Source organism: Nematostella vectensis, chromosome 4, assembly GCF_932526225.1.
Source record: "Nematostella vectensis chromosome 4, jaNemVect1.1, whole genome shotgun sequence".
Lineage (NCBI taxonomy): Eukaryota > Metazoa > Cnidaria > Anthozoa > Actiniaria > Edwardsiidae > Nematostella > Nematostella vectensis.
In genome coordinates this window covers 6,108,151-6,128,843 of record NC_064037.1, presented here as the reverse complement: position 1 = coordinate 6,128,843, position 20,693 = coordinate 6,108,151, and the positions used below count along the sequence as shown (strand labels likewise).

At 40.7% G+C, this 20,693-nt stretch overlaps 4 protein-coding genes across 5 annotated transcripts in view; 2 read left to right on the top strand and 2 right to left on the bottom strand.

Moving 5' to 3' along the window:
• The window catches only part of LOC5509287 (intraflagellar transport protein 172 homolog), a 28,915-nt gene extending 26,510 nt beyond the window's left edge, over positions 1-2,405 (bottom strand). Inside the window, exons 1-5 of the mRNA XM_048727154.1 lie at positions 2,274-2,405; positions 1,308-1,451; positions 622-734; positions 285-324; positions 123-191 (exon numbers count right to left, since the gene is read on the bottom strand). Coding sequence (XP_048583111.1) covers positions 123-191; positions 285-324; positions 622-734; positions 1,308-1,451; positions 2,274-2,312 — 405 coding nt within the window. The 5' untranslated portion in view covers positions 2,313-2,405. The remainder of the gene's footprint in view (positions 1-122; positions 192-284; positions 325-621; positions 735-1,307; positions 1,452-2,273) is intronic.
• Positions 2,406-2,440: 35 nt separating this feature from the next.
• LOC5509285 (all-trans retinoic acid-induced differentiation factor) lies at positions 2,441-13,078 on the top strand. 2 transcript variants are annotated; one of them, XM_048727152.1, is made up of 8 exons: positions 2,441-2,751; positions 4,137-4,205; positions 5,567-5,650; positions 5,737-5,849; positions 6,480-6,521; positions 7,116-7,171; positions 7,319-7,407; positions 12,908-13,078. In XM_048727152.1, exons 1-8 carry the CDS (start codon positions 2,525-2,527, stop codon positions 12,948-12,950), a joined length of 723 nt encoding a protein of 240 aa, XP_048583109.1. In that variant the 5' UTR covers positions 2,441-2,524; the 3' UTR covers positions 12,951-13,078. The 2 variants fall into 2 exon arrangements, with proteins under 2 accessions (XP_048583109.1, XP_048583110.1); XM_048727153.1 differs by lacking the exon at positions 12,908-13,078 and adding an exon at positions 11,853-12,058 and having other exon boundaries at positions 7,319-7,448.
• Positions 13,079-14,605: 1,527 nt separating this feature from the next.
• LOC5509308 (40S ribosomal protein S20) lies at positions 14,606-16,073 on the bottom strand. Its single transcript, XM_001629800.3, has 3 exons — positions 15,822-16,073; positions 15,223-15,322; positions 14,606-14,926 (listed from the first exon to the last, which is right to left on the bottom strand). Exons 1-3 carry the CDS (start codon positions 16,056-16,058, stop codon positions 14,670-14,672), a joined length of 594 nt encoding a protein of 197 aa, XP_001629850.3. The 5' UTR covers positions 16,059-16,073; the 3' UTR covers positions 14,606-14,669.
• Positions 16,074-16,090: 17 nt separating this feature from the next.
• On the top strand, positions 16,091-19,238 carry LOC5509304. Its single transcript, XM_001629772.3, has 3 exons — positions 16,091-17,230; positions 17,477-17,657; positions 17,893-19,238. Exons 1-3 carry the CDS (start codon positions 16,091-16,093, stop codon positions 18,042-18,044), a joined length of 1,473 nt encoding a protein of 490 aa, XP_001629822.2. The 3' UTR covers positions 18,045-19,238.
• Positions 19,239-20,693: the final 1,455 nt, after the last annotated feature.

Here is a 20,693-nt window from a genome sequence, read left to right as displayed (position 1 = left end):
CCAGGACTTGATGCATACCAAAAAAAGGTACCTAAACATACAGAGTGAAAAACACCTGGTAAACGCCTGATAGCAGGCTACTTTGAACAACAGAATATTATGTATAGAAAGACCCTCTTCACCTTGCCATCAGCTAGTCCAAAGACAATATTTGCCTGCTCTGGGGGCCAGATAAGACAGGTCACTGCACTCTGGGAAATACAAGCGTCAATTAATATTAATAATGGCAATAATCTCAAAACATTTAAAGAATACCGTATATGTCTCACAAATGGTTATCCTACCTGCTGTATAAACTTGTTGCAAATCACTTTCTTTTCACCCCTAAAAAAGTGAAAACATAAGGATACAGTCAATGATTATTGTATGCCTTTACACCAAGGGACACAAAAATATAATGTATGTGCTTAGTATCAAGTATTGCTACAAACATGTCAAAGGTAAATGAAAAGAAAATGTTTTCATTGCTTGTCTGTCAGACTAGTTGCAATTGATGATCAGCTTAGATTAATGAAGACAATAAATTTGGTCTTTCAGTGCACTGTTTAATTTATCAATGTTACTTAATGTGCTAGACAATAATTCATTCTGCCACACAACAATAAAAATACATAATCTTACCACTCTTCACCAATCTTATACACAAAGATGATGTTATCAGTCTGGCCAACAGCAATTTTGGATGAATCAGGGGAGAACGCCAGGCCCTTGACAATATAGCTTTTCTTGCCCGCCTAAAACATGAGAAAAGGCAAATTAAAGGAGATTATCATGGTAAACAGATAGCTCTTCTTGCCCGCCTAAAACACAAGAAAAGGCAAATTAAAGGAGATATACCTTGCTAAATTTGATAACCATGATAAACAATTGTTTTGGGAAGTCTTTACAACAGGGATTATAAGGCCAAGTAAAAATAAACAAATGTTGCCTGTCCCCGACCACGTTTTTTTGGTGGGGGCACTCTAAAATTTTTGTCATTTGTAACCAAAAGCCTTATAAATCAAGAAATAATTTGTGCTACTGATTTCGAAAACATCGCAAAAGAACTAAAATACAATATACAATGTAATATATGATTTGCAAGTTGTGTTTATTTAAACATTAAATATTTCACCTCGTCAGAATCACACAAAACTCCTTATATCTTGGGAAGAGTGTAAATACACCTCATCATGGACATAAAGAAATAAAATAAAAAGCTGTCTGCCTGCACAAATTTTTATAATTTTTACTTGGCCAAACAGAGCTGTATTCAATCATTTGCAAATGATTCTTCATTTTAAAGTACAGTAGGATCATGAGTTCACCTGTGGATTTGAGGGTTTTGTTGAGAACTTATCTCTTCTCTCTCCTAGCTCATCATACAGAATTACAACCCTGTCCATAGTGACCACAGCCATCTTCTGATTGTTGGGTGCCCACGCCATGGCTGTGACTTTGCACGCCCCATCCTGAATTGAGACAATGAATCATGAATTACAGTTGTTCACATTGGATCCTGGTGCAAAGTTATCATGGTGGAACCTCACTGATACATTAAATAAGTAAAATAATAAACCAGGAATACATGGGGAAAAATATACTCAACCATAAAGGCCCCTTGTAAGCTTTTACATACACGCCCCCAGCCTTGGAGATAAAGTTGATAAGCATAATGACATGCTTATCATCAGGGTTGGGGGGGGGGAGAGGCAGGTGTGTTTTTACACAAATGCATGGTTTTCGTGTACCTATAAATATGTATCAAGCATTACATGTTTAAATTGATTACTTCATAAAAGACAATCTTCAAATGTCAAACCCAGATATGTACTTTGTCCAGATTCCAACCACCCCTCCCCCTGTAATTGCATTGCAACACTCTAAGGTATGTCTAGAGTAAGACTGTGGAGATGTAGACTTTAATTTTTCTAATAAAAACGTACGTGTGACAGGGCCTTTAAAGGGAGCTGAACTATCAGGTTACACCAGATCTTACGATTGCTATCTAAAGTAATAGCATGAACCTCAAGGTCGCCGGTGCACCAGGAATCATATATTATTGTATAAATATGTGGATCTCTAGAAGTATCAGGATCATTTGAGATGATAACGCATTCTAAAACTTCAAATGTTCTAATTCGCATTCCTTGGCCAGCTCGCGCGTTTCCTGGTCTCCCCCTACTTTGACAACGTAACCAAACAATATTTTCATCACTTTTTCTATATTTCAAGGGATAAACTATACCATATATAGGAAATGAATCAAAATTTAATCGATGTAAAACCCATACCTGAGGACTGAGCAATGTTTTCATGTATCTCAACTGCATTTTGGTGCTAAGAGAAAGCGAAGAATCCAGCAAATTTTCACTGTATTTCAACAAATGTCGCCATTTTGAGTTTTCAGCTTGAGGTATCCTAGGAACAAGCCGCGAACACACAGGAAACCCGAGAGCGGAAACATCAGTTTGCATCATGTGACATACAAAGCTGCACACACACACATGAAAGAGCATCGAAAACTTGTCAATATTTCGGCATAATGTTTCCAAACATTAGCATCTTAACTTTACAGATACTTATATTGTGTTTTGATGTGTGCTCAGGCGATATTTTTGCACGTTTGAGCAAGTCTACAGCTCCAGAGAAACAACGTTTGAGCCTATTGTGCCAGGGTTGTAACGAGACGAGCAACTTCATCGAAGGAAATTGCTTGCAAAAACAACGTAGAGGGAGATGTTGTCTGGATTCAAATAACGTTACCATTGGGTAAGTCAACAGAAATTAAAATACAATAACCAAATGTCTTTGCGAGGTTAAGAACAGACTCCACAAAACGTTTCCTGTGAAAGATGTTGTTTTCATGAATGAACGATTTTTTGGCTTTTGTTTTGACGAAGCTAAGCTTATGTTAATATGAGTTTATCGATTTTATCTCACATTATTTTTTTGATAACGGCCTTATGCTGTTGAATAAATGAAATGTAGGCATTGATCTCGATAAGTAATTGATAGTGATTAAAAGACAGGAGCAAAAAATGGCAAAGTCCAAATTGTAAGGTCGTGTTAGCTTATATTCGCTTGATTTTTTGCATAGTTGTTCCTTGTGTAGTATATAATTAGTAGATAATCCGTTCTTGAGATATTGCAAATTCTTAGACGCTTGATTTGTCTAAAATTGCACAATTTTTTTCATGATTTACGGCAACTTTGCTCAATTATACAGTACCGCTCTCGAACATGTGGACATATGTTCGCGAAATTGTTTGCGAAATTCGCGAACAATGTTCGCGAACAGCTGATGTTCGCGAACAGACCGGGACAAACCGTTTGACAAACGGGAACTCGTACCGTGTAACCGAAGACTTACTGATACTCACTTTAAATACATACAGGAGTTCTGCAAGCGATTCAAATAAATTGTTCGTGTAAAAGTCAGCTGAGAGCTATGGTTATTGTTAAAATTCAGAAACAACAAATTCAGTTATAGTCTGATATGCCTTCAGTTCAATTATTTGTAGACGATCAATACAAGACACTTTAAAGTTTGAGAAATAAAGACGATTAAGATGGCGGATGAAAGCCAAAGCATGCGAAGGATTCGATCGTAGATTTACAAGGGCAGACACAGGCAAAAAAGTTAGTTAGTTTATTTTCAAAAGCTTGCCTCGAAGAGGGAAGGAATGTCAATCACTTGATATTCTTCGAAGATTTTCGAATGTGTGAAAACTGCTAGCGAAGACTTTTGAACATCGGAAAGCCATTTCTTTAACAAAGACTTGTATTAGACATGGGAGAATTTGTTTGTGGAAGTTATGCCGATCGCTTGATATTCTTCGATGATTTTCGAATGTGCGAAAACTGCTAGCGAAGAATTTTGAACCGCGGGAAGCCATTTATTTGACAAAGCAAAGACTTTACTAAACACGGGAGAATAAGTTTGAGGAGGGAATGCCGAGGGAATGTGAGCGGTATTGTATCTCAAGAGCGGATCATCTACTAAAAAATACTAAAACTTATTTTGTTTTATATTATGCAAGGAACCTCTAGGCAAAATATAAACAAAATGTAAGCTAACACAACCTTACAATTTTAATTTTACCATTTTTTTGCTCCTGTCTATTGAAACAATACTTACTTACTCTATTTTACAGTCTAGATCTTGGAAACTGTAGTCTTACCCGTGTCCCAGACATCCACTCTTTACAAAGTCTTTCCTGGTTGTAAGTAAAATCAGAAATTTTTTTTGAACAAATGCACATAAACTGTTACAGTCACAACCCCTTTAGCCTGCTCCTCTATGTAACATCCTACTTCTTAGCAGGCTCGAGGGTGCGTGGGGTGTATGTGCGTGCCCAGTTGGCATAAAAAATGGGGGTTTTCCTACTCAAAAATTTTATGAACACATTTTCTCAAAGTATCTATACTTGCGGGGGGAAGGGGTTCTTCAAGTTAAAAGTGATAGGGATGCTCGTCTGAAAATTCGGAAAATACCCCTAAAAATACCTGCATGACCAAAAATTGCTACCCTAAACAATACCTCAGGAGCCTTAAAAATACCATTTCTAAGAGAAAAGCCTTTTTTTTTTCTTGGATAACCCCTAAAAATATCTGAGGCCCGATTTTGACCCCTAAAAAATATGACGAGCATCCCTATAAGTTGACATGGGAAGACCCCCCCAGGCTATAACTACACACCCCACTCCCCCTTACTGTACCTACCATACCTTACTCCCGGGGGGGGGGGGGGGGGAGGCTCCAATAAAAACAGGCAGGGGTGATCATTGGCAAAATCGATTTTAACCCTATGGAAGGGTACTTTGGGCATGGTCAATAGAAACTCTTACCCCCTAAGAGATAGCAAATAAGGTGTGCTCCAAGGAATTTTTAACCCTAAAAGATAGCAGAATCGGGAAAAAATGTCCTAAGCCCCCTTAGGAATAGCAATTGGTCGAATTTTATACCCTAAGAGATAACAGAATTGGAAAAAGAACATTAAACATCCCTTAAGAAACAGCAGTTGGTGGAATTTTATACCATAAGAGATAACAGAATCGAAAAAAATATGTTAAACATCCCTTAAGAATAGCAGTTGGTCGAATTTTATACCCTAAGAGATGGCAAATTCTGAAAAATCCTTCAACACCCCCCCTAAGGGATAGTGATTGGTCAAGATGTTATACCCTAAAATATGTAACAATCACCCCCGTCTACTTTCCTGGAGAGTCCCTCCCCTGGGACCTACCTACTGCCCAATATTGAAAACTTGCCTACACTTCTCTTCTGCAAACCCTGGCTATGTGTCTACTATGGTCCTTAAACAAAGGGAGGGGGGACCTGTTTTCTCAGACACTTTTGTTGCTGAGTCCTGTCTTCGTAGCCATTGTTTCCCTTAATCCTGTTCATTTCCAGTTACTTATAAAGTAAATAATGCAAACCTGTCTCCCATTTTAACCAACATGAAACTTTCCTACAATGTAACCTCCAGCCTTTCTGAAATCATGTCATGTATTTTTTCTTATCCCCTGACCAGTTAAGTGCAACACTTGTGAATTTTGGTTCTAATGCTTTCTTGTTTTTTTAGGAATTTGGCTAATAACTCCCAACTAGACTGTTCATATTCTGGTTACGACAGTGCATACAAGGGACTCAAAAAATTATCATCAATGTAAGACAGTTGAAGCATGTACCACATGTTCCACTCTCAAATCTCTGGCTTTACTTTGGCTAAAGAGTGATTCCTTCTTCTATCAGATACCTGCCATCACATTGCAATTGTCCAGGAGGGAGGGTGCTATGGAATGTTACAAAAACAAAAGACTCCAAGTCATGTATCGGCCAGCTAAACACATGCTCTGTACTCAATGGTAGGTGGTGACTAGAGGTGAACAGTGCAGTTGATAATGTATTTATCAGTAGATGCTCTATTTATGAAATTATATTTTGCTTGCATGTGTTTTCTTAGTGGCAATGCACCAACTGCAATCACCCATTATCTTTTGTTTTGGCCATGAGCAAGCTGATGAGCAGATTTGAGTTTGTTGCACTAAATCCACCTGATAGAGGTCTAATCACAATTTTCTCTGGGGGGAGGGGAAGGGTTTGGGGCAGACCGAGATGATTGTCACAAAATCATTTTTAACCCTAAAGGATAGGATAGGGTGTGGTCAGCAACAATTCTTACCCTTAAAAGAAAGCAATTTCTAACAAAAATTGTATACCCTAAAAAATAGGACAATCACATTGTCTACTTTTATGGAGAGTGCACCCTACGTAAATGTGACTTCAACCAAAAGCCAAATACGCTGAATCCCACACGATGGCCCACAAAATGTGAGTTCCATGAGTATACCATATTTCTATACCTATGGGGCTGTACAAGATGAGGTCTCATATTTTACCCTTTTCTGGCCGACCAAAAGCCTTCTTTACCCTTTTGGTTAACAGTCTGTAATAAATTATAATGATTTTCAAAACTTTCTTCTTTTTTATTTTAGTCACATGCCCTGATAATTCTGATTGCGTGGATAATGGTCCAGGTAAGCCGTTTTTGTTTAATTTCAGGGACTTATGGTAACCCCCAAACAACAAACAGAATTATATTACCTGTGTGGTTCATTGGAATAAGTAAATGACTAGTTTATTGCTAAACATCCCTAGTGAAGACCTTAATATGCCAATACGAGAGGTAGAAGGGAGGGGTAATCAGCTACACTTGTGATGGTAGAGGGGACTTAATACCAAGGATAGAAACTAAAAAAAACTGACCCTAGTTTTATACCAGACCAATACCTGATTTTTTAACACTTTAGTTAAGAACCATTTTGTGACATGCAACTACATACTTCCATACTCTTCCCCACGGGAGTCTCAAGATTTTGGATATTTTCTCCCGCTCTCCTGTTTGAAGCACAAAATCTCCAGCTTTTTAGTGATTGTTTTCGCTTCCAAAAAATTATTCAACAGAAAATCAACATTTTGCCTATTTCCTATTTAAAAAAAATAAAATAATAATTTCCTTACGAATTGCAAGTGGATTTGTGCGCAAGAGGTTCTGTATGGCAAATGCCCAAAAATGTATACCCCACCTTTTCCCCCTTATATTCCCTCTTATATTCTCTTAACGGTTCAAGGTTTTTACGAGTGTCATTGCAAGCCATCTTGGGGGGGCTACAGGTGTCTTGTCAAGGTGAGACATTTTTTTGTATTATCCTTCCCTTTTTTATGTTGATTTTATAGCTTGTCCTCCCCAAATTAAACACCTTTATCTTCAAAGGGACAAAACCCCGACTCGCTACACTGGGGACTGTGAAACATTGTGCTTCTCTTATTGCAGGATGGGATTCCTATCATTATTATTCTGGGCTCTATAGCAGGGGCTGCTATCTTCACCATTGCCATCCTCTCAATTTTAATGTGCAAAAGGTGAGTTTGGGAAAAGTTAAGATGAGTTGTGCCATTGCTTTGTAGAGAAACTGGGAGACAAACAATAACTCTGTTACGATACAGTTGAACGCTGATAACTAGGATTTTCATGAAAGCATACCTGCCAACCTCCAGGCTTAAAAAAACATTAGATTGTTTATTTCGTTTTAAAAACGTCATAACTTGAATACAAACTATAAAAATTGCATAAATTTGTGGCTAAAATCAAACTGCCCCAACTGCTTAAAATTTTGATAAAAAAACTGTAATGGTCGTGATCGGAAGCCTTTTTGCACGAACGTGTAAGCACGCATACGATTTTTAGTTTCTTTATTTTCACAATCTCGTGCTTATGGTCAAACTGAAATCAATGATAATATAATGGGTACAGTTATTAAGCTATTGTTACAATGCGTGTTACGACAATAAAAGGCATTAAATTACGTCTAAATTGAGTAGAGTTCTGTTACTATTGAATATTAGTAACAAACAAAATGGTTTCACTCACCAACGTTGGCGGGTCTCTAGAAAGCCTTCTAGTCTTAATTTATTTGTCACAGTTATCTCACGTTTGTCCTATTAGGTAATCAGTTCTTACGGTAATTTGATATTTAGGTACAACACGGGCTACGCAAGTAATCATTAACTGTTGTAATCAATCGATAACATTTTATGAACGCATAACTGAATGCCGTTACATGGCTCCCCTAAATTGGTTTATCAATTTATCCCTTATAGTGTTCATTGAATCAAATAAATCAGGTCTTTAGGCTATATGTAAAGTTCGTGTAGATCGCTTGGTCTACGTTATCAAACCTCTGCCTGTCTTGTCCGTGGTCTTGTGTAGGCTCCTCGACGGGAATCTCCCTGGTCTCACTCCGAGGCTGGTACTAGCAGTACCAGTTTTTGCGCTGGTCGCTCAAGGGTGGATGGAGCTTCTCTTCGCTGGCCCTTGGCGGAAAGGTTGGACGTTCCTACGACCAATGTGACACAATGTCGCACAAGCCCGTCGTCATCTGGCTCTGCGCTAGAGATGCGTGCGACTTTCCAGCAGTTGCGGGGCGCGTCATCGTTCTTTATCAGTACGATGTCATTTTCTTGCAAATTTTGTCTAAGACGTACCCACTTTTGTCGTTCTTGAAGAGAGGTGAGGAATTCCTTTCTCCACCTGGTCCAAAACTCATTCGCAAGATGTTGCACTCTTCTCCACATTTTCTTTGAGTACTGGTCTGGTGATTGAAACACCCCAGGCGGTGGAAGAACTACCTTTGTCTTCATGGTATGAAAATGGTTAGGGGTGAGTGTTTCAGCGGCGTCAGCTGAGGACAAGGAATGTTGTGTCAGTGGCCGGCTGTTGACGACTGCTTCTGCCTCACGCATAAATGTTAGAAGCGATTCGTCATTGAGTTGTCGCCCATTTTTCTCGAGAAGTGCGGAGATAACACTTCTCACCGTTCGGATCTGTCTCTCCCACACTCCTCCTCGATGGCTGGCGGATGGGGGGTTGAACTTTGTCTCGAACCAATCACAGTTCTCTTTAAGCATTTCGGTTTTCACCTTTTCACTATCCATCTCTATTAGGTCTCTCTGTAATTCGTTCTTCGCACCAATTAGATTAGTGCCTTGGTCACTCCTCATTTCCCTTACTGGGCCTCGCCTGCAGATGAAGCGGCGTAGGGCGTTGATATACGAATCGGTTTCCAAGCTGTGAGCTACTTCTAGATGGATGGCCCTTGCACGTGCCATGCACGTGAAGAGGACGCCGTATCTCTTCAGCTCTTTGCGACCTTCCTTTACGTACCAAAGTAGTCTACACCTACGTATGTGAAAGGAGGGGAGGGGTTCAGCCTAACGCTCGGTAGATCGGCCATCTTCTGTCCTTGTGCGGCAGCTCTAAGCTTGTTACATACGACGCAGTTGTGGATGAATCTTGACAACGCGGCGCTGCAGCCGACAATCCAGTACCCTGATAACCGAATCTCGTTTACTGTGATCTCTCTTCCTTGGTGGGAAGATTTGCCATGGACCTCTTTCACAATCAGCCATGTCACGTGTCTTGATGACGGTGTCATCAAGGCTTGCTTGACGTAGTCGGCCTCCAATTCTAAGTAAACCCTGATCGTCAAGAAAGGGATCCAAGCGATGTAAGCTACTCGACGACAAGACGTTGGCTCTGCTGGCTCCACCGTCTTCTTCATTCCTCTTCTTAAGCTGGTTGATCTCACTGGCGAAGGTTGATCTCTGGCACTCGCGCACGATCAGAAGCTCGGCGTTTACTAGCTCTTGCACCGTCAAAGGCTTGTCCTTTATGTTATGCTCTTTATTTCTAGTGGCAAGAGACCGCAATATGCTCAGATATCGTAAGCGACTGCTCTCTTTGCACGGAACCAATCGGAAAAGCGCTCGAGCCTTTCGATCAGCGTAGGGAAAGCTGTTTGATTAGTCGAAGTGGCGAGCACTTTTTCTTCACTTCTCTGTCTTCGTCACGTAGCTTTGGCTGTTCGCTGCTGCTGGGCCAAGCTTCTTTCGTTTTCCATAGGAAGTCTGGGCCTGTCACCCATCTTGAGGCTTTGTGTAGATCCTTTGGACTAAGCCCACGCGAGGCGTCATCTGCCGGATTATGACCACTCTTTACGTATCTCCATAGGTTGGGGTTGGAGTGTTCCCGTATCAGTTGCATTCTGTTCGCCACGTAGGTATGGCATCTCCGAGCGTCGTTGTTGACGTAAGCTTGGACGACCTTACTGTCTGTCCAAAATACTTCCTCTATTTCTTCGTATTCCAATTCCCTGCGCAGCATTTCGCTAACCTTTACGGACACCACAGCGGCTGCAAGCTCGAGTCGCGGGATGGTGACGGGTTTCAGTGGGGTCAATCGGGCCTTTCCCATGACGAGAGTGCAGTTGATGTTTCCCTTGCGGTCTTCGATTCGCAAGTAGCTGCACTGGCCATAGCCGTCGTCGCTCGCATCCGAGAAATGGTGTAGCTGGACCGTTTTCAGCTCCTCGAAGTGTTCAGGCTTGAAGCACCGGGGCACCTCCATATTCTCTAGTAACGGTAGTTCGCTTAGCCACCTTGCCCACTCTGCTCGCATCGGTTCCGGTATAGGGTCGTCCCATCCAATTTCTTCTCGGCACAGTAGTTGAAGTAGTTTCTTGCCGCGGAGCAGAAAGGGTGATGCTAGCCCGAGGGGGTCATACACTGAACTAACCGTCGACAAAAATGCCGCGTCCCGTGATTGGCTTATCTTGCAAGGTTATTCGGAATTGAAGTGAGTCACTCTCGATGCACCACTGGACTCCTAAGACTCGTTCAGGTGGAATTGTTTCGCTTTCGAGGTCGAGATTCTTGATGTCCTTCGCTCGGTCTTCCGGCGGAATAACTTCGATCACTTCTTTCCGGTTCGTAATAAACTTATGAAGCCGGAATCCGCCTTTCTTGCACATATTGATGCTAGAAGCAATTAAAGACTTTGCTTCTTCTACGGACCGTCGTCAACGTAGAAGTCTTTCTTGATAAATTTGGCGGCCTCTTTTCCTATTTCGTTCTTGTAGTCTTCAGCTGCAGTTTTCAGGGCTAGATTTGCGCGGCCTGGAGATGAGGTAGCGCCAAAGAGATGAACTTTCATTCGGAAGATCGTTGGTTGGTTGTTCACGTTCCCTCCCTCCCACCAAAGGAAGCGCAGGTAGTCGCGGTCTTCTTCGTTTACGCGAACTTGATTGAACATTCCTTCGATGTCGCATGCGAAGGCTACTGGTTCTTGGCGAAAGCGACAAAGGACGCCTAATAGGGAGTTAGTTAGATCGGGACCCTGTAGAAGGTGCTGGTTCAGGGATTCTTCTTGGTATTTCTCTGCACAGTAAAAGACGACGCGAATGCGGCCTGGCTTCCTAGCATTATACACTCCATGATGAGAGATGTAGAAAGATTTCTCTGCAGAGTTAGTTGGCGCCCTTTCGGCGTATCCTTTCTGAATCATGTCTTCCATGAAGGCTACATAATCTTTCTTGTATTCTGGGTCTCGTTCGGAGCGTTTCTTTAGGTGCTTGAGGCGTATCTCAGCCAGGGGATTTGTTTTTGGGAAGTCGAGGTGATTTTTCGCGAAACGGCAGGGGCATCTCGTAATGGCCGTCTGGCGTCTTGTGAATTCCCTCCGTCGTAATTTTCATGAATTTAACGTCTTCTTGTGAGAAGGGCTTGCTATGGGTTTCCCTTTCGGAAAAGTCTTGCCCGAACATTTTTCCTATTGTCGTGGGGCTAATCAACTCCTTGTGTCTGGACGGATGTGCAAACCAGATGGTATTGTCGTCTCTGCTCTCGATCACCCTAGTGGCGATTCGGTGACGTGGCTGGATGGGAGTTATCGTCAGAAGGGGAGTCGTCGGTACTTACGGCACCAACTACACCCCATCCGAGCGCAGTTCGTATCGCGTAGGGTTCCGAAGCTCGGCCTGGGATCACTTCTCTGGGTTTGATAGCTCTAACACAATTGCTGCCTATGAGCAGGTCGACAAAATTTGTCAGTGTCGATTTGTCAGCGCTTTGTGCGGTGCTTATGTACCTTAAAACGCGTTTGTCGATTTGTCAGTCGACAGGTCGACAAAATTTGTCAGTGTTGATTTGTCATTCCTCTGTGCGGTGGTTATATGCTTTTCAACGCGTTTGTCGATTTGTCAGTCGACAGGTCGACAAAATTTGTCAGTGTCGATTTGTCAGTGCTCTGTGCGGTGGTAATGTGCCGTGAAACGGGTTTGTCGATTTATCAGTCGACAGGTCGACAAAATTTGTCAGTGTCGATTTGCTGACAAAACAAGACTCCATGTTGGTGCAATCTGGCGACAAACGGCGAGAGTAGTGATTCGTGTGGTGCTTTGAGAATTTGTCTGAGAACACCGATTTGGTGCTATAGCTAGAGGTGATGGACGCCATCTTGGTACTCTGTGACACCGAGAAACTACCGGTTCTTCAAATTACTATCACAAAGAATTGTTAGTTGACCCCAATTTCTGACTCAACCACTGTTTTCCCCCCCGCAGTCGTATATTAAAATCTTAATACTATAGTTTTAGTAAATTTCCTTTTAATAACACAAACAGAGCTAAATGTTTCATATGCTTTTAAAACTGAAAGACAATCCTTACACATTCCTTTATTTGTCCATTACTGTAATTCCTTGGGGTTCATTCCGGGGACTCTTGGGGATCGTTTCAGGTCCCGGGATCAGTTGGGGTACTTTTGGGGGTCATTTCGGGTCCTGGGATCATTTCGGGTCCTGTACAGTACTGTAGTATGTAGTAGTACAGTACAGTATGTTAAAGGAGGACAATGACCACACTTTTACAATACAATAAAACCCTGATAACATGGAAATTTAAATTAAATCTGTTTCTAAGTTTAACATCCATTTCTTATTTTTTCAAATACACTTGGACACTTTTTTCTTTCTTAAGAAACACGCTAGGTACCATAAGTTTCTCATAGCTCTAATTTTCTGTTTCAGGAGACGTGCACACAGATCTGGTTATACATGGGTCAATAGCTAGACTGGACTTGCAGATTGTTCATTTATTTATACAGTCGAACCTCTATTAAGCGGTCACCCTCGGGACTTAGCTTAGTGACCGCTTAATAGAGGTTGACCGCTTAATAAAGGTTTCGCTATTTTCGCCCCTAAATTAGCGTAAATCGGGCTGTAATTATACGTATCGCCCCATGACAGGTTCTCTAATAGGGTTCTGGATTCCGGATCCTAGTGTGTGGATTCCGGATTCCATGTGGGTTTTTTCTCGTGGATTCCGGATCCCAGCAGCATGGATTCCGGATTCCATATCTCATTTTTTCATGGATTCCGGATTCCATATCTCATTTTTTCATGGATTCCGGATTCCATATCTCATTTTTTCATGGATTCCGGATCCCATTTCTCATTTTTTCATGGATTCCGGATTACCTGTCATGGGGCGATACGTAAGAATTTTTAATTATAATAAACAACATTAACAATCATGTTAGCCCTAAGACGGGGCCTGGTGCATTCCAATTTGATCCAGAAATGTTTGAAACCGCCTAGTCAGTTTGTTTTTGCCTATACGGCTTTTGTGGCTTTGCCCAATTCTATGGGCATGAGCTACTTTCGCTGGCGTTATGTAAAGGAAATGAGTGCGTTAAGGTGATGTTACACGCGTCGTTTCCGTCGATATCCGTCATTGAGCCTTTGCGCGATTTTGGAAGTCGAATCAAAAACTCGCAGTGCGTTGCCGTACCCAAAAACTCCCAAATCTGACCCAGTTGCATTCATTCGGGGATACCATGAGTACATGACTGAGTGGGAACCAGCACTAGAAGATGTTTACAAACTTATGCGGGAACCAACTAACATAAAGGATCCGAATGCTGTTGCAATCGTAAGAGAAAAAGCCGACAAAACGGTGATGGATGGAGACGGTCACCCGAATACTCTAGTTGACGATTACGAAGTTATCAGGCATATTCCCAAACTGATGTCAACGTGGGTTACCAAATATCTCAAGAGACCTACGAACTGTGAGAAAGTCGTAGTCAAAGGGAAGTGGGTGAACAGAGGTGGTGGCTATGGACTCGAGATTCCTTGTGAATACATATTTGAAGGTGACAGTTTTTCTTCTAGCTGGCTAAAGCGGAAATTGGTAATCGAGGAATTTGATGCGACTGATCCGCACAAGACCACACAAGTCTCACACGACGATTAGCCATAGTAATTAGATTACACAGTTAAAAATATGACGAAATATGACGTGCACTATCTGTTGTCATGCTGAAAAATATTTATGATGACCGTTTAATAGAGGTGAAAAACAATGAAATCAACCAATTGGGACCTTCCTTTGGTGACCGCGTCCGCTTAATAGAGGTCAAATTTACAGTAAACAGAAGGGGGAAAATTCGGGACTTTGGTAAATGACCGTTGAATAGAGGGTGACCGCTCAATAGAGGGCCGCTTAATAGAGGTTCGACTGTATCTTGATTAATTATATATTGGTAGTGAACATCCACGATAAGTGGAAAGTTTCATAGGCTATAACAGAAGGCTCTGAAATGCTAAAATCATCAAATGTTGTATTATTGTTGTACCATTGTAAGGCTATGAAAATTAATATTTCATTTATACTATTATTTTAAATAACTTTAAAAAAAAATAAATAAAATAAAACACACACAATCCAACTTGTCAGCTTTTATTGAACTGCATGGTACAGTATACAAGAGGCAGCAGGTGCAAGGATTTATGCGTCGGCAATGGTGACCTCCACCTCGACACCAGGCTCAATGCTGATTGATGTAATCTGCTTGACAATCTCAGAGGGGCTGTGCAGGTCAATGAGGCGCTTGTGGATCCTCATCTCGTACCTGTCCCAGGTCTTAGACCCCTCACCACACGGTGTCTTCCTTGTGGTGATCCTCAAGAACTTGGTTGGCATGCGCACAGGTCCCTTTACCTTCAGCTTCTTCTCCTTGGCTCCACGGATCAAATCGGCACACACTGTTTTAGAAACAAAGCTTTGTGATCTTCTACAAATTATGGGCTTTCCACTCCATGCACAATCAAACCTTTTATGTTTGTTTTATAAGACAAATGAATTTTTGCTCATATTTACAATGGAATTTGAGATATTGACTATCTAAATGGTTTCAACAGGATTCCTGATAATTTATATCCTAAAGGATAGCCTTTATTGAAAATTTTACAAAAAGAATTTGAAATCTTGTTTTCAATATTATGTGATACTTTAAATTCCTGGTAAATTCCACACCAGTCACCTTCCTGGTAGTACGTACCCTTTTCCAGACTCTTAACATTGCGGCTGGTCAAGGTAATGCGAATCCTGTGGATCTGAGCCTCCTCTTCAGGAACGGCGCCCTTTTCCTTGGCGTAAGACTGCAGATATATGAATAAAAAGAAACTCAGCTTACCTGAACTTATAGTGACTAAGGCAAGATAACACAGATGATAGACTTATAAAGATGACCTGCTAGACCTGACCTGTAGAGTAGGGGTCTCAAGTAAGAATGATATAAACCTACACTAACGTCTGAATTGCAGTGAGTCTAAGCAATCCCCTCCCCGTATACTTAAGCTTAAATGTTCAGATATGAGGCTGTATTATTTCAAAATGTCAGTAGGTCCACACTTTCACTCCATACAAAAGTTATCTGCTAATTTGGAGAAATCTTAAGAAATATTGACACTAATAATCGTTGACGAAATGAGAAAAAGCTCCATACTTTTAAAGGTTTCCTATTTCAGTGATTTGTTTGGTTGTTCAACGTGATTGCCATCAGAACTTTTGCCGTATTTTCGCGACAAATATTCAATTAGTGTGTAAAAATTTGTTTGAAAACTTTTATTCTTCCTATCCAAAGCGAATTAAACGTACCATTTTTAACAGTGGTCGACTTATTCGCGCGAACAGAGGTGAACCACAAGCTTTGCAGTTCAGAGAACCAAGATGGCGTCGAAGAGAAAGACCACGTGTCTGCTCTGGATTTATATACACCAGGCGCGCAGGGGCTTGTGGGAGGTTGGTATCCAGAGGCACTCTGGGTAAGCGAGAGGGCTTGTGGGTAAAAGAATGAAAAAATGGCGGCGATTTGAGTGAAACAAATGAATGCATTTTGTATTTTTAAGCGATAAATCGCCAGGAATATGAGCCGAAGCGTAAGAGATCTACGCGAGCTTATTTGTATATCAAGGTTGTCATATCATGGAGAGGAAGAACAAGATCCTGAGCCGGAAAATTTGAACGCTGCGAGTGAAGACTTTAACGGCAACCGGGTTCCCAAGGATACCAAAACCAAACGAAAATCACCCAAGAAAAAGGTCAAAGATAAAGCTATATCTGGGTTAGAAAGTCATAAAAGCCCACCTCTGAGTCCTGGGGGCTCAAGCAAGGCGGTACTATTACCCCCTATTCGCAATTCTTCAGCTGGAAGCAGTGGTTCGAGCTCGGGACGGAACTCTCCCGCAAGTTCTCTGACAAACGAAGAGCTGCAGCCATGTCGACCTTTCTCAAGTATTGCGAAGAAGTACCAGCCAAGAAAGACGAACTTTGATGATGTTCTTGTTTACATGGACGCGACGGTGATCACAGAATGGCTATCGCGGGCGAATAAATCCGTTCAAAGTCTGACGTCCTGGCTACATTCCGGTTGTAATTTTGTACACTTTGCTCATTTTTGGTTGTCTGATTTAGTCGATAGCAAACGACGGGATGCCATAGATATGGAGTTCAGTATTGTTATGGACGAAGTGCAATTTGCATTTGGAGTTGGACTACAAGGAAAGGAGATCTCGATGGAAGACATTAGATCTTTAACTACAGCCATATTTTGGGAGTATCCAGGGAAATTATCAGACACAGAGAATCAGCATTACTTCTTAACCATGCTTATATGTCTGTGTTCTGGGAGACAAGATAATTATAAATCACTCCTTTCAAATGTGCGGTGCTCAACAAACAATAAGCAATTTGCTCAGCTTGTCCTAGCTACAAGGTCGTTTACTATCGTTAGTATATGTTCAGGGGTGATAGAATTCTTCAAGCAAGTTTCCCCTGTGAACCTTACACATTGTGATATTACCTCTGCCCCGCATGCTCAAGATCTTATCAGTGTTGCAAAACTCTTTGCTTTCCAAGCAGTAGAAAAAGGATTTCTGGATGTCTTTAAGTTTTTAGTGGAAGAATATCAGTTGGACCCAGTGTTGACTACTGACTCATCTGACAAGACATTTCTATTCACTTCTGTCATTAGTGGTCAAGAACAAGTATTGAATTACCTTCTCTCGGTAGGCTACTTACAAATATTATGAAAGAAATATTTTTGTATTAACACACTCCTAAGAAAAAATCTCTTTCTTTTAGCAAGTGTCAGTAATGCTGAATATTGCTCTTTTGACAGACATTTTTACTAGGATCTTATTTTATTAATATAAATTTATTTCTCTGAGCAATGCAATATTGAAAAAAAAACAAGCAATTAGCATTATTTAATATTTAATATTGTTAATAAAACTGTCTTAACTTGTCTGTAGCTTGAGCCAAGACCCAATGTGAATAAGGTGGTATCAGCGTCAGGAAACACGCCTCTCCATGCTGCAGTGAACTGTGGTAACCAGAGTATGGTAAAGCTCCTGGCAAATGCTGGTGCTGACTTGAATGCTGCTAATGAGGACTGTGACGGGGCCACTCCTCTCTTCTTAGCAATTATGAGTGGTAAGATGAACAGTATGAATGTATTTTTTATTTTTAAGTATAAGAACCTTAGGACAAGTTTAGGAAAGTTTTTAGATTTTCAATAGTATTTTATAAGAAAATTTGCACCTTACAGAACGATATGTTCTTTCACTAAAGGTAACATACAGTACAATGAAATTTGTTGTTTTTAGAATGTTCAAAAGATCAAAGGCTTTATTGTGTAATATCTGACAGTGTCCTGTGTTTGTTGTAGGTAACTTGGCCATGGTCTCTTTGTTGTTATCTCTGGGCTGTAGGACCAATGTGTACATGGGAGCTTTAGCTGTCAGCCCACTAGACTTAGCCAAGGAATTAGAGCTTCATGACATTGCTGAAATGTTGGACAGTTCTCACATTACAGAGTAAACTTAGCGGAGGAATTAGAGCTTGAAAATATAGCTGAAATGCTGGACAACCCTCACTTTACAAACCAGTTTTGCTGAGGTTTGTCTTTTGAGGATAGAAAAACAGCTTAGAAATACTCCTTTTTTGGTGCTCTGGTGGGACTTCAATTTTTTGTTACCATTGTTTTACCAGGTGTAATGCTTGTTGAACAGCCTACTCCCTGAAGAGTGGTCGAGAAAATAGGAGAGAATCTTGGGACCAAATTAGAATGTGCAGAGTTTGGTTCAAGATGTAAAGATATTTGTAGGGGAACAATTCACCAATGATTTTAGCAGTGTTTTTGAAAATTTGAGAGTTTGCAAAATAACAAAATCCAAAGTATTAAAAGACCTCTGTTTTGCCAAAAAATACAGCATTGTGGTTTGCATTTATATCAGGTAAATGGTCATACATGGAGAATAGTATTCTTATATATCAATACAGGCACTATACCTACTGAAAACATAAAGATTATCGTACAGGGTAAGCCAGTTAGATCCTTTCTATAAAACTTTAATACCACAGGAAATCAATTCACCTTTCTGTTTATTAGACTTGGTTGAAAAAATCTTAGGGGTTTTGTTACAATATGTGCCATTTTCCCACCTACTCTTTTTATAAGCATGCTGGTTTACCCAATGGCATTGAACATGCTGGTTTTAACCAATGGGATGAAAGGGGTATCCACCTTGGGCCTGGTTTCCTTTTGTGCTATATGTCGCATCTAGAGTAGTTTTCAAAAACACATGAAATACTATTTAGTTTATTTAGTACTAATACACTGTAATGTCTTTGTTCTCTTTTCTTCTGGCTTGGCTATTACACTTTTGTTGCACGGGATTTTGAAAACCACTCGATCAGCAGTAGTTTTTCCCTATAGAGGGGCCAATTTAACCCAACGATATCCCGTTGCTATGGCTACCATTTTCAATCACAAGAAATTTAAAGCATCCATTACCATTTATACACTGTTCCTGTATTTATTGTTCTTTATTTACAGTCTAATAGTAAATAGTCTTGGAAGATATATAGTCTCTAAATATGGATTATTAGATAGTTTTACTGATGAAAGCAAAGTGTTTTGGGAGAGGTCTGTTGGCCTCTTGGGTGCTGTTATCAAATAAAACGTTTTAGAGTGTTCTTATCTATATTCATTAAAAACACATTCGTACTCTGCTTCCTCAAGCTGTCTATCTAGAATAGTGTGGAGAGCTCGGGGGTTTGGGGAGGGAAGAAGACCCCAAACCAAGCAGTCTTCTTAGTTTTCTAGGCGCGAAAGACAGCTACTTAAAATTCCATTTACTCGCGATTTTTATGCGATTTCTACCTATTTTTTGCCTTGTTTGGCGAAAAAAGAGATTACTTTGGGCGTTTTTTTTTCTGTTTTTTTTGTTGTTTCTGTTGTTGTTGTTGTTTCTGTAGGTTAGGTTCTAAATTTTAAAGATTAAAAAAAAACTTTACAGTGAAAAACCCCGCGGGACCCCTCGTTAACTTAATTAATTAATGTCTTAATTAAGACGAAAATTTGGAAGAGTCGACTACCAGTATTATAGTCCATATTTTTAAAACCAAGATATAGTTTACAGAGATTCGACGGTGAAGTTAGCCGCCTATTATTTAGCCGCCTATTCGCGAATTATAGAAAATTGGCCATAACTTTTGGTTAATGTGGCCGATTCATCTAAATTTTTCAGGATGTGCCACGAATCACTTTCCTAGCAATGTAAGAGGGTTTATATGCATGACGTCATCAATCACGTGTCCGTGGAAAAATCGACGATATTTCGTGAATAATTCGTAGGAAACTTCGAAATTATACTATCAGCGACTGAAAAAAGCAAAAAAAGGACTGAAAAGGACTTGTTGAGGTACGCTACGGGTTCGTTTAATGGAATAACTGGACTCGTTTAGGTGCGCTACGTGTTCGGTAGTTATGATAACTGGACTCGTTATGGTGCGTTACTAGCTTGGTAGATGGGATAACCGGACTCGTTATGGTGTGCTTTGGGATCGGTATATGGGATAACTGGACTTGTTAAGGTGCACTTCGGGATCGGTAGATAAGAGAAATGGACTCGTTAAGGTGCGCTACGGGTTCGTTCGGTAGATGTGATAACTGACTCGTTAAGGTGCGCTACGGGTTCGGTAGATGGGATAACTGAACTCGTTATGGTGCGCTTCGGGTTCGGTAGATAAGATAACGGGTCTCCTTATGATGCGCTACTGGTTCGGTAGATGGGATAACTGGACTCGATATTGTCGCTACAGCTCGGTAGATGGGATAACGGTAGTCGTTATAGTGCGCTACGGGTTCGGTAGATGGAATAACGCGACTAGCTTGTTATGGTGCGCTACGGGTTCGGTAGATGTGATAACTGGAATCTTTAAGGTGCGCTACTCGCTTTGGTGCGCACTCATCATGGTGTTATTCTCGAGCCCGAATTGGTTATTGACTCAGAGAACACGAGGTTCATTCTTATGGCAATCGAAATGCACAACACAATATTGGTTTAAAATTCTAAAAACGGTGGATATAATATTTTCTTCAAATTCACAGGAATTTGATGGCAACACGGAGAAGTATGCTGTGGTAAAACAAACATTTTATTTCCGACGTTTTCACTGCAAGAT

Excerpts from the sequence above, each read along its gene's own strand:
- LOC5509285 (XM_048727152.1), top strand. The coding sequence starts at position 2,525 with ATGTTTCCAAACATTAGCATCTTAACTTTACAGATACTTATATTGTGT. Across the intron at positions 6,522-7,115 it reads TTGCGTGGATAATGGTCCAG|GTTTTTACGAGTGTCATTGC; the intron begins GTAAGCCGTTTT and ends TAACGGTTCAAG. Across the intron at positions 7,408-12,907 it reads TCAATTTTAATGTGCAAAAG|GAGACGTGCACACAGATCTG; the intron begins GTGAGTTTGGGA and ends TTTCTGTTTCAG.
- LOC5509308 (XM_001629800.3), bottom strand. The coding sequence starts at position 16,058 with ATGCATTCATTTGTTTCACTCAAATCGCCGCCATTTTTTCATTCTTTT. Across the intron at positions 15,323-15,821 it reads GTCGACCACTGTTAAAAATG|TCTTACGCCAAGGAAAAGGG; the intron begins GTACGTTTAATT and ends ATATATCTGCAG. Across the intron at positions 14,927-15,222 it reads TGTTAAGAGTCTGGAAAAGG|TGTGTGCCGATTTGATCCGT; the intron begins GTACGTACTACC and ends TTTCTAAAACAG.
- LOC5509304 (XM_001629772.3), top strand. The coding sequence starts at position 16,091 with ATGAGCCGAAGCGTAAGAGATCTACGCGAGCTTATTTGTATATCAAGG. Across the intron at positions 17,231-17,476 it reads TATTGAATTACCTTCTCTCG|CTTGAGCCAAGACCCAATGT; the intron begins GTAGGCTACTTA and ends ACTTGTCTGTAG. Across the intron at positions 17,658-17,892 it reads CTTCTTAGCAATTATGAGTG|GTAACTTGGCCATGGTCTCT; the intron begins GTAAGATGAACA and ends TGTTTGTTGTAG.